Genomic DNA, 13,156 nt, shown 5'->3' on the forward strand with positions numbered 1-13,156 from the left:
TGCATATCTATTTTCCTATTGCTACACGTGCACATTCTTTTTCTCATAATACTGCCGAGCATTCTTTTAGTGAGTTACCCCCTCACGAGTTGTCCTACCGACTTGCGCTGCGCAACAATACATTCATTAGTATGTTACATCACTCTCATCAGACCAGCAACGCTACTAATTGTTGGATATGTGGCCGACTCCCTCCCTACCAGAAATACAGGGGAGTTCTGCCCCTCTTCCCGTACCCGTTCACACACAATGGTTCATGTGGAGCCTGGTTTAGTTTGATTCATTCCTTAGATTCAAATTCCGTAGTTTATCAAGGTAACTGGGTATGGGGAAACCTGAACACAGTTTTGCATAAAATATGTTATCCTGACAAAGAGGGACTTCCCAAAAGGACAGGGACTGATCTAGAAAACGAAGTATATGGATTAGGAAAGTTTACACTTAATCTCATGATTCTGAATGTTGAATCCGAAACCGAGCCAGTCTTGCCCACTATGTCAGTACTACCAGTCAAAGGTGAATTATGTGTCAGAAAGAATGGTTCCGTACACCTAGGTCATAGTAAATGTACTACTGTGGTCGAATTTAGTGATAAGGCGAAGTCCACATTCAAAGCTACACGTCATTCCTATTTCATATGTGGTCAGACAGCATACATACGTTTGCCTCTAGATTGGGATGGGACCTGTTACATTGGATTCTTACTGCCACCTGTTTTCCTAGCTCCACCTGATTATCATAGAAATTCCCGCCTAGTTCACAGACCCAAAAGAGATCTCCCAATTGTCGATTATACTGAGACAGCATGGGAACAGTATACAGATTTCAATAAAGGTTTCTTTCCCTATTTAGGAGCTATTTTTAATAGTAAGTCTATCCGTCACTTGACCAGAACCCTTGAAGCAGTAGTAAAAGAGACTACTTCCGCCCTAGGTAACTTGACTGAGGAACAGTCTGCTATGAGACTTGTCGTTCTTCAAAATCGTCTTGTTATTGACGTCATACTAGCCGATCGCGGAGGAGCCTGTAAGGTCCTCGGGTCAGCTTGCTGTGTTTTCATCCCAGATAATGCTCCGTCCGTATATAAGGCTATTACACGTCTCCATAAGATAGCTAGTCAGATACATCAAAATCCAGGCACTTGGACTTGGTCCGGCTGGCTCTGGACTACTATTTCAGCTTGGGGATGGAAAATACTGTCACTCCTTGGAACAATACTACTTATAGTGTTCAGTTGCTGTCTATGTTTACAATGTGGGCCAGCGATTTGCGGCTTGTGCGCCACATCCTGCACTCCCCATTCAAGTCAACGTTCTAAAACCCTTGTGAAAAAGGATGAGCAGATGATGCTAACTACTCAAATAAATGGATTAATGAAGATTGATATATCATGAAGGGTCCGTAGGGAACAAGGAGGTAATGAGGAAATATACATTTTATGGTCAAGAAATGTTCCCTAACGTGTACCCCACCGTCTCCATGTACGAGCTTAAAGTGCATGTAACTTCCCTCCTGTGTCAGCTATGAAGACGCAAATACATTTGCGTCCAACGTTAACGTGTCCTCTTTCAGATCTACCCTGAATGGGCCGGATATTCCGTTCCTAAATATGCCTTGCCACCGTCTTTGTATGGTGCACTTTCACGTATTCCTGGCTCTGTGCGAGTTAGGCCCTGTTTTCTGTCATCGAACCTCTTTTCAAAGCCATCTCTGCCTCCTGAAACTGCAACGTGGGATGCCCCCCCGTAAACTCTGTCCTACTCCCTGCGAGGCGAGCGGAGCCTGGCTCGGCCTGCCTGCCTGCCAAAGACAGTATTTTACCTTCACGCTATCAGTATAGCCAAGCTCAGCTTCCCGAAAACACATTCCAGTCTAGCAGAATAGATAAACAACCCTCAGCTGCAGAGCAAAGGGCCCAGCCTTTCTGTCTCCATGCAAGTAATTCATAGCTCCCGTTACCATGGTAGGCCCATGGCCCCCTCGCTTTACACACAGACACGTAGGCACATATGCACGCATTCATAGTCAGTATAGAATAGCCTCTGCCCAAGAGACCTTTCCTTCTAGATAATATGGTTCCCAAACATCAGATATCAGATATGATATAGGAACGAGTTGATCTGACATGCCAGACTTCTGTCTCTTTCCGCTAGTGTAAATGTCAAGTCCCCTGCACCCTCCAGCTTCACGTCAATCACACGTCATGCAGCTGCGCGCGCATCCAGACCTCAGATTTCTGCTGACATTGCAAGATTCTGCCATGTACCCACCCACTTGTGACACTTTCATATGACGTTTCTAGCACACACCTCTGTGCACGCCCTAGTTCACGCCTTCTGATTACGTATTGCTAACACGTGTGTGCTCTTATCTTGTTTCTCTCAGCTGTTACGCCTTCTGCATTGATTTTCATTATGTGCATTAAGTATAAAAGTTATGTATTGTCAATAAAGTATGCTCTATCCCTTCCTGAACCCCAGTGGTGTCAGGAATCCGATATCCGGTTCAAGAACCATTCCTTTTTAAGGAATAAAACCCCTAAGAACTCTAACACCACGGACTCTGCATCTTTCTTTCCGATTGAGTTATTTTATTTTAAGTACTTACCTGCATAGAAATTAGGACGGTAATTAAATATTTACCACAAAGGGCTTCCTCTGGTCCTAATATCAGTGGCTGGCACCCTGATTTTAATCTTATTGCTTCGCAAAGGACATCACAATCCCTAAAGACATGGAGAGAACACTGCTGGGACGACGTTGTCTTGAAGAATCATGGTTGTCAAGTCCAGTGGTTATCAGAAACTACCTACAGCTCTGTAAGCTACAGGTGGGTGGTAGTGGCACTATAGAGCTAGCTGATCTAATGGCTGATGTATCGTGTGGGGGTGTCCAGAGTCTGTTTCTACACCATGCCCTCAGTTTAGTTCATCCAAAGCATGCACATCCTGGGGATTCCAAGGAACTACACAACAGGGGCTTATTTGAGAAAATGGCCAGGGCAGCTTTAGGTTCCCAGAGTGTCCCTGGAGATCAAATGTGGGCGCTAGAAATTTCTTGGCCCTTCCACTTCTACACTGAAAATGAAAAGTACCTCTCCAATGCTCTGCATTTATAGTAGAATCCTCTGGGCCGAAGCTTGCTAGTGACGTGCCAGGGTCAAAAGGGGAGATACTAAACGAATAACTGTTAGTTCACACCAGGGGATTGGAGTGGCATGTCTGCCCCTGCAAGACATGTTTTTTCCTTAATAGGCATGTGCTGTTCCTAATAGATTAATTAAACTGGTATAAAAGTTGATGCCCAGCAGAATTCCCATTTTTCTGTTTGGATTTTGTGCAGACAAAGAAATCGATGAATGTAGTGTAGATAATTTAACCATTGATGCATATGCCTATGACATACTTTCTACAGAGATGCACAATTAACAAGACCTAACCCTCTTCTCTTTCTGGCATAGTCTGTGGAACCCATCATCTGGACGAGCTTTGCCACATCAACAGGGTAGACTTCAATTTATGATGCAGAGTGGTTTCTCAGAACCAAAGCCCAAGCCTTTCCGTTAGTTTCCTTCACCTTTTTCATTGAGAAACTTCAGACCAATCAGGGTTGGCAGTTCTGATGGAAACGGTCCTGTAAGGTACCTCAAAGGGACAGATCTAGTATGCCAGATGAAAAATGCTTTTGAATTCTGTCACAGATTGTAAACACCGAGGATTGAGGTGCAATGCTAGGTAGTAACAGTGAAGTTCAGGTGCTAATGCTGCTCAGTCAGCAGGTTTGTGCTGCTCTTAGTAGAGACTTTAGTATTAGGGACTCATGAGGGCTATTGCTGAAGGACTAGGGCCCCTCTGAGTGTTGGATGAGGAGTTGGAGTGGGCTTAGGGCCGGGAGGCCGTACTATTGTCTGAATATGGGATATACACAATGCACAAAACCTAAACCATACAAGTTACTTCAGACATATTCTGCTTACCTTTAGAATGTATTTAATGTTTCGTATTTCAGCTAGGGAAAACACACACAAGGTAACACGCAACATCACATTTGTAAACGTGATTCTGTGTAACTTCTGGTGTTTTGATCTCTAAAAGTGCTTCCAGTTTTCTTCAGCACACCCATGTGCACTTTGGGGACAAGGGATAGCGGGTTTCATAATGGTCTGCAGCTGACTTTTTGGAAAGGGGCGACCGAATCGGTCCCCCCGAACTTATGGCCGAGTGCCTCGATCCCCCCGGGAAGCCATTTTGGGCGGGAGGCGCGTCTCAGCTGGTATGCCCGAAGCGGCGTAGCTGGGGCGCGCTCGTTCCCGCCCTAGAGTGGGCTGGCCTAGACACCGACGCAGCCAGCCACGCCCTCAGGGGCAGGCAGGGGCGGGTATACGCCCGCCCTGAAGACGGATAAAAAGGGACGCAAGACCAGAAGACATCCTCTTGTTCTTGTGCTCTGAAGCTGCACCTCCTCGCTGCACGTGAGCTCGGGACAGAACGAAGAGCCAATTTTGAGCGTTTTAATCTCTCTCTTTGTCTTTTAGATACTTCGTCGAAAGGATGCCCAAGAAAGGAGCAAAGAGAATGTCGACTGACCAGTTGGTTCGGGCACTCATGAAGGACATGTCCGAAATTAAGAAGCGGTTGGCGGAGCGAGACGGCGAGGAGGGATCGGGGCGTCCACCGGCCGGAGGGAAGCCAAAGAGGCCAAGAAGGGGGCCGGTCGGGGGAGACGTCCCGGTTCCCTGTTCTCCGCTCGAGGCGCCAGCCCCGGTACCGGCCCCGGTACCGGATGAGGGGAATCCGATTCCCGTGATAGTCACCCCGACGTCTGCCGGAGATATGCCTCCCGAGTTGGCGGCACAGTTAGCAGCATGGTTGGGGGACAGTAATGGGGGCGCCATGGCTACCGAAGCGCAAGCTCTCATAAAGCAGTTGCGCGAGAAACGTGATACAGCCAAGGTGCCCGCGCCGGATGCGGCGATAGACAAGCCACGAGGGACGGAAGCAGCGTCCGGTGCAGGTAAGCGGCCATTGCCGATTGCAAGGGATGAGTCAACACCCTCTCGTAGAGAAAGATTGGGGCAACATGTTCCTTTGCCAATAAAGGAAAAGATTTGGGCGGGGGAATACGTTAACATTTTCTCCCTGCTCGTTGATCACTATGAGGTCGAAACTGTTAAAGGTCAAAAGGATCTGATGCATCCGAGTGTTTGGCGCGCAAAAATGGCCGCCTTTAAAGTGAATGAAAATATTGGTAACTGGGGTAATGCTTGGGGAATTTTCACGGCAATTTTGGGGGAACGTAGGCCTGATTTGCTCCCTGAATTTCCAGTATATCAGTCACGAATTATGGGGTACTCGACATCACACCAAGGTAACCAATGGTTCTGTTATGACAACCTTTTCAGGAAAGCGATGGAGCATAACAAAAGTTTAACCTGGGACTGTTACGATTCTTTAACATGGAATAAGATGAAAGAGTCGGGAATGTTGAAAGTGCCATTGGTGGGGAGTGCTGTTAGTGAGTCCTCCCGCCAAAATGGGGGGACGCCCTTTCGGTCGGGTACGGGTACAGACGATTACCCGAGACCCGCCGGCAATACAGGGAAGGGGGGGTTCTGTTTCAATTTCAACAGAAGCAAATGTACTAGGCCCCCGGGATCTTGTAAGTTCAAACACGAATGTAGTGGTTGTGGGGCACCCCATCCTGAGTCCTCGTGCAGAGCCAAATCGGGTGAAAATGGGGGTAGAGGAGGCGCTAAACAGGTCTAATTTAGTCCGAGGGGCGCCTTTACCAACCCCGATTGATACCCTGGCGATGATTCCCTGGCTCAGCGAATACCCAGATCGTACTTCTGCTGGGGTGCTACGGAACGGTTTTTCATATGGTTCCCGCATCCCGGTGGGTAGCTTTCAGGGTGTCGGGACGTGCAAAAATCAACTTTCCGTCTTGCAGCATACTACTGTAGTACAGGATAAGATCCGGAAAGATGCAATTAATCCAGAAATGTGTTCGGTGCGGTACGCATCCTTCGATGAGGCCGTAGCCATTTTGAATCGCCTGGGGCCCGGGACGCTGATGGCGAAATCAGATATCGAGTCAGCGTTCCGTTTGCTCCCGGTATACCCAGATGACCAACGTTTGTTGGGATTCATGTCTCAAGGTTTGTATTACATGGACAGGTGTATGCCAATGGGGTTCTCAATATCTTGTGCTTATTTCGAGAAATTCAGTAGTTTTCTGCAATGGGTTTACACGAAGAAAACAGGTTTTCGGAAGGTGATGCATTACCTCGATGACTTTCTGTTCCTTGGGGCCGCTGGGGAGGATGAATGTGCCCGGGCCTTGACTGAATTTTGTGTTTTAATGAATCAATTTGGCGTGCCGTTGGCACCAGGTAAAACTGTGGGTCCCACGACTTGCCTCGAGTTCCTCGGGATCGAGTTGGACTCTAGTGAGGGTTGTTTTCGTTTACTTGGTCTGACAATGTGACCGTCGTGGAATGCATTAATAGTCAGGCAGCGCGTTGTAAAATGATTTTGAGGCTGCTTAAAGAAATTGTCTTACTGTGTATGCAACCGAACGTGGTATTCAGAGCAAAACATGTCCCGGGGGTGATGAATCAGGCTGCTGATGCACTGTCTCGTTTTCAAATGCAGGCTTTCTCGGGTTTCCTTCCCTCAGCGGACCCCGAGCCAGCACCCTTTCCCGAAGCTCTCTGGTCTCTCGGTGCCCCGAACTTCGTTACCTCGTGGGAGAGAGTCTAGCACCAAGGACGAGGAAGGCATACGAAGGGGCGTTTCGGGCTTATTTGGCCTTTTTGGGGACTGAGAGAGGGGGACTTTGGGGGCATGAGGATTGGGTAGTACATTTTCTGATGTCCTTGCGTAAGGCTGGGAAGTCGGTGGCTACAGCCCAGAGGCATCGTGCTGCCATCTCCTTTGTTGCCAGGGCTCATAATATCCAGGACCCGACAGCGTCTTTTGCTGTACAGAAAGCGCTGCGTGGGTGGCAACGCCTTGAGGGTCGCAGAGTAGATGAGAGGCGCCCGATAGGTCTGGATAGGTTGTCCCAGTTGCTGGCCACACTCCCCGGCATATGCTCGTCTCAGTTCGAGGCCTGTTTGTTCCGAGCCGCTTTTACGCTTGCATTTCACGGGGCTATGAGGATAAGCGAGCTGGTGGCAAGGAGCAAGCGGGATGTGGCGGGGGGTTTGTGCCGGGAACACGTTCAGATCAGGGGTGAGACTATGACGGTATCCTTTGTCAAGTCAAAAACCGATCAAAGTGGGGTGGGAGACTGCATAGTCATTCGCAGGATTCCAGGGTCCTCCATGTGTCCGGTGAGGTGTTTAGAGGATTACCTAGCACAAAGGGTGGCATCATGGGGGGGGACAATGTTGAGACACGCGGACGCCACCCCACTGACAAAGTTTCAGTTTCAGCGGGTGCTCGCGATGTCAATTACCGCAGCAGGCTTGGACCCGGGTGAGTTTGGGACCCATTCCTTTCGGATAGGGGCTGCCACTGAAGCTGCAGCCAGGGGTCTTAATGTGGAACAAGTAAAACGAGTGGGGCGTTGGTCCTCCAATTGTTATAAGAGGTATGTGCGGTTGCACATGTTGTGAAGCTGTAACAATGTACTCACGCTTCTTGTCTTTTGTTTGGTTTTCAGTTACGCAAGCCTTCGAGGCGGGGCGGACTATGCAGTCGACCCAACACCAGGCCAGCGGTCAGACATCACCGGCTGTGAGAAAGGAGGTGTGGGTCGTGGGCCACTCATACGTGAGGCGTGCCGCAGACGTATTCAAAGCAGGTGACATGATTCACGTAGCTGGGGAATACGGGTACAGGATGTCCTTCTACGGAAGGGGCGGTCTCTGTATTGACCAGTTTCAAGCTTACTTTGAGGGTTTGTTAGGGCGGATGAGGTCACCGCCGTCTATAGTCATAGTACATTTAGGGGGCAATGATTTGGTCACCACCGGTAGACGACTTCTCCTGGAGGCAATGCTTTCCACCGTAAGTTGGTTGGCGAGGAGAGTTCCGGGGTGTATAATTGCGTGGTCTCATATGATCCCACGAAAAGTGTGGCGGGGGGCTATTTCGATCCCTGCTTTGAACCATTCTGTTAGGAAACTTAATAACAAAATGAGTAGGTTGTTCCGTTCCAGGACATTGCATTCTATCTCGCACGGTTGTATTACTGATGACAGTATGTATATGGGGGATGGTGTGCATTTGTCTCGGGTGGGAAATGAGTTACTCATAGGAGACTTCTTAGCATGGTTAAAAACGTTGGAGCATGACCTTTAGCTAGGAGTTTTGGTGGGGGGCCCGGATAGCCGGTCAACTATCCGGGCCTGTGGCGGTAAGGTCATGATCGGTGAGCACTAATTAGTAGATCCCTATGAGTGGGCGTCACCCAACACGGATGGGAGCGCTCGGGAGAGGTGGCCATTGGCCCCTCAATGGGGAGGCGGTCCCTTCTAAGGATGGGTCGCCGGAAGTAAAGGAAAGGCGGTCAAGGCCCCTTCCTTTGTAGGAGGGGTTACAGCCCCCTCCTGGGGAATTTCCCGGGGCCAGTGACATCTGCGACGGCAGATGCGGTAAGTTGTGTGGGGTTGGGATAAGGGCCACGATACCTTATAGATACCTCACACGAGTATTCGAACGACCTTTAACTGGCGTCGAGTTTTAGGTGCCCCCGTCAAGTCAAGGGAAATTGGTAGTAGTTGCACTTGAGGTACGCCTCCGTGCTGTCGCCCATCCCAAGTGGGAGGGGTAAGTCCGGTTAGGGATCTTGACACCGGTTATGACCTTGCCGTTGGCCCTTAAACGTTAGGTTGTACAATTTCAATATGTCAAGAAATGTTTTGTAGGTTGCTAGTTCGGCTAGGAGAACCTCTGTATTAGAGAATCTGTTAAGGTTAGCCAAACATCGCAATATGGTAATGAAATTGTACATAACATGAAACGTTTAATGTTTTAATTTTGTTTTAATAAATACGGCCGGGATGGTCACTCCATCCCACTTCCAAAAACTTCAAGAACTGTTTCCGGTTTCACTCCTTTTGGGGATTGTGTTGAGAGGGGGTGGCGGGTATCTCGGCTATATGGAAAGGGGCGACCGAATCGGTCCCCCCGAACTTATGGCCGAGTGCCTCGATCCCCCCGGGAAGCCATTTTGGGCGGGAGGCGCGTCTCAGCTGGTATGCCCGAAGCGGCGTAGCTGGGGCGCGCTCGTTCCCGCCCTAGAGTGGGCTGGCCTAGACACCGACGCAGCCAGCCACGCCCTCAGGGGCAGGCAGGGGCGGGTATACGCCCGCCCTGAAGACGGATAAAAAGGGACGCAAGACCAGAAGACATCCTCTTGTTCTTGTGCTCTGAAGCTGCACCTCCTCGCTGCACGTGAGCTCGGGACAGAACGAAGAGCCAATTTTGACCCACCCACCAGCCCCTGAAGACAGCCAGTTGTGTATAATAAAGTTGATTAATTTTGTTTCGTTTTCGTTTCCAGGTTGTAGTGCCATGTTGATTTTGAATTAATAAAGACTGTTCGTTTTGAGTATGTTTGCCATTAAAGATATGCAGTTAGTGTCGAATTTTGATGTATGCTCTTTCGGTCATAGTGGCCAATGTATTCTTAGGTTAATTTGCACTGTCGTATTTATTTTGGTAGGCGGTAAGGTCATGATCGGTGAGCACTAATTAGTAGATCCCTATGAGTGGGCGTCACCCAACACGGATGGGAGCGCTCGGGAGAGGTGGCCATTGGCCCCTCAATGGGGAGGCGGTCCCTTCTAAGGATGGGTCGCCGGAAGTAAAGGAAAGGCGGTCAAGGCCCCTTCCTTTGTAGGAGGGGTTACAGCCCCCTCCTGGGGAATTTCCCGGGGCCAGTGACATCTGCGACGGCAGATGCGGTAAGTTGTGTGGGGTTGGGATAAGGGCCACGATACCTTATAGATACCTCACACGAGTATTCGAACGACCTTTAACTGGCGTCGAGTTTTAGGTGCCCCCGTCAAGTCAAGGGAAATTGGTAGTAGTTGCACTTGAGGTACGCCTCCGTGCTGTCGCCCATCCCAAGTGGGAGGGGTAAGTCCGGTTAGGGATCTTGACACCGGTTATGACCTTGCCGTTGGCCCTTAAACGTTAGGTTGTACAATTTCAATATGTCAAGAAATGTTTTGTAGGTTGCTAGTTCGGCTAGGAGAACCTCTGTATTAGAGAATCTGTTAAGGTTAGCCAAACATCGCAATATGGTAATGAAATTGTACATAACATGAAACGTTTAATGTTTTAATTTTGTTTTAATAAATACGGCCGGGATGGTCACTCCATCCCACTTCCAAAAACTTCAAGAACTGTTTCCGGTTTCACTCCTTTTGGGGATTGTGTTGAGAGGGGGTGGCGGGTATCTCGGCTATATGGGTTTGGGCGTCCTGTGTCCCCCTCATCTTGCCCCTTCTTTCTCTTTTTTCCCACCCCTGTAACCACCTCTTTATTCCTTCTCTTTCCCTCTCCACACTCCATTGTGTTCTGGTCTTATATCCTCTCACTGACAGGAACACAAACCACCTCTGTGTATTTCTAGCCGACATATGAAGCATCTGCGTGAGGCAGGGGTTGTGTCTAGGGAGTACTTTAGCTGGGCCATAGAGGTTTCTCTAAAATCTGCTGAATGCATTTTGTGCTATTTCAAAAAGCATAGGGAGATGTAATAAGAGACAGACTATCAGATGCATAGATCAATGCTGCTTGTTTGGTTAGCTTTGAGAGATCAATAAATACTGAGTTAGTAAATAACGTGGCATGCCCACCGTCCTCTTTACCCTAGATATTTACATTCCTTTGTATAAAAGTGTGTAATAATTATGTTTATAAATATATAATTTATCTGCCTAAATGTACATATTACGTTTAGTTATATTATTCTATGCTTAACAAGTATATAGGTCGCGGCATAGTTTTCATAGAAGATACATGATTAAATGCTTATAGTTCCCTAATTATCTCTCAACAATGTACATTTTATCATAACTATTGCGTGTAATTGCTTCATAATTAAATTATTAACGGTAAAAACATTTAATTAAAATAAATAAATTAGCTTAAAGTACAGCACCACTTAAAAGTCTGAGTTTATTAAATACAACTTAAACGTTGATATATTGACTTCCTCATACCTTCCATGTACTTAAAGTAATTTAATATATTTATGAAGCCTAGCTACCTCAAACAGAGGTGTCCCAGTGCTGTAGCAGACAAGCAGAAGAGAGAGGTTGCCGTGGGTCTAGCTCAGGCTGAATAGCCAGGTCTTCATAGCTTTCCTGAACTCCAATTCAGATTGGATTAGGCGTAGTTTAACCGGAAGTGAATTCCAAAGTCTGATCGTAACCGCAGTGAAAGATCTACCCCCAGTGCATGCCTTTGCATATCGAGGTAGGCAAAGCAGATTGTGTGAGTTCAATCTTAATGAACGTTTTTGTTGGGAGAGTCAAATTTTCCTGATGTAGCTGGGAAAGTTGCCTCTCAGTGCCCTGAAAGCTATCGTCAGGGCCTTGAATTCTATCCATCTTGCTACTGGTAGCCAATGGAGCTGTTTAATATGTGGATGAATTTGTTGTCTAAATGGTACTCTTCTAATTAATCTTGCAGCCACATTTTGCAATTTTGCACAATCCGCAATCTCTTCATCAGATGGGCAGGCAGCCCCAGGTAGAGGCTATTCGCATAATCAAGTCTCAATGTTACTGAGGCATGTACCATGATTCTGCGGCAGTTCTCTGGTAATAAATGTAGAAATTTGCACAAGCTTCTCAATATACTGAAGCATGAGGTTGCAATATGATGTACTTGGGTTATGAACAGCAGATCGCTTTCCCATTTTATGCCCAGGTTTGTTGCCGTGGTTGAGGGGCTGGGAGAGAGTCCCATTTCATCCGGCACCACAGTCTGGCCAACAGGGGGGATGCCTTGCCAAAAAACAGGACCTCAGATTTCTCTGCATTAAGCGTTAATGTCTTATTATTCATCCAGCAGGAGATGTCCTTCAGACATCCCCTGAACCTGGAGAAGGAGTTCACGGAGTGGTCCTTAAAGGAGAATACCAACTGGGTGTTATCCGCATTGGAAATGTTTTTTATTTCCTATTTGGCAATGAGTGAAAAGAAGGGAACCAAATATATTTTAAAGAGTAAAGAGCTTAAGGCCGATCCCTGTGGCACCCTGCACCATAGTGGTTTTGCTTCTGACTTAAAAGGTTGGAGAGTGACCCTTTGATTACGGTCACTGAGATATTACTGCAGCCAGGAGAGTGCCGCTCCCCCCTCAATCCTGCACGTTTAAGCCTTGCTAGTTGGTGATCCACCTTATTGAAAGCCTGCGGACAAGTCCAAGAACACCAGCATAACTTAAGCTCCTGTGTCCGCAGTCATGCTTATAGACTCTGCCACCTCCAGCAGAGCAGTCTCTGTGCTGAAATCAGTCCGAAATCCGGACTGCGTCTCATGTAAAATACATGCCTATCAATGAAATTGGACTGTTGACGTTGAACCAATTATTCCAGCATCTTAGCCGGTGATAGAAGTAGTGAAATCGGGTGGTAGTTGTTGAGCTCTCCCGGAACAAAATTGGGCTTTTTCATGAGAGGCAGTAGCATAGCATGCTTCCAAGAATCCGGGAAGATGCCCATGGCAAGTGAAATATTCCTTAAGTGGTTCAGGGTAGGATTGATCAGGTGGGCCAGTGATCTCCACAGTTTGGGCTCTAAGACATTCTGGGGTCCCTCATTTACATTTCAGGATCTCTACCAAAGATTCCTGCTGTGAGATGAGGGAAAATTCTGAGAAGGATGTCTCCCCATTGTGGGTTTCCACATCGTCCATTTCAATTGTTTCCATTCTAGTCGTGAAGGTGTCATAGACCTTAAAAAAAAATTCTCAAGGAAGTCCGATAGTTTTGCACACAGTGAAGGTGACGGGGAGATCTTGCTCTCAAATGTTATTGGCTTAGTGAAGGAGCTAGCTAGCTTGAACATTTCTCTGCTGGAGCTCTCTGTGGTATTAATTCATTTTACAAAGTAGTCTCTTCTAGCAAATGTCATAGATCTGTAAAGTTTAATTAGAGCTTCCTTGTAGATTAATTTGGTTGATGGACAAT

General features: G+C 47.5%; 1 protein-coding gene across 1 annotated transcript in view; it reads right to left on the reverse strand.

Annotated features, from left to right (window-relative positions):
* The window catches only part of LOC147729445 (fish-egg lectin-like), a 94,273-nt gene extending 81,376 nt beyond the window's left edge, over positions 1 to 12,897 (reverse strand). The window contains exon 1 of the mRNA XM_086959056.1: positions 12,792 to 12,897. Within this exon, the coding sequence (XP_086815182.1) occupies positions 12,792 to 12,897 (106 nt within the window). The remainder of the gene's footprint in view (positions 1 to 12,791) is intronic.
* Between the last annotated feature and the right edge of the window lie 259 nt (positions 12,898 to 13,156).

The sequence above is a fragment of the Lissotriton vulgaris genome, chromosome 2_1 (genome assembly GCF_964263255.1).
Source record: "Lissotriton vulgaris chromosome 2_1, aLisVul1.2, whole genome shotgun sequence".
NCBI lineage: Eukaryota > Metazoa > Chordata > Amphibia > Caudata > Salamandridae > Lissotriton > Lissotriton vulgaris.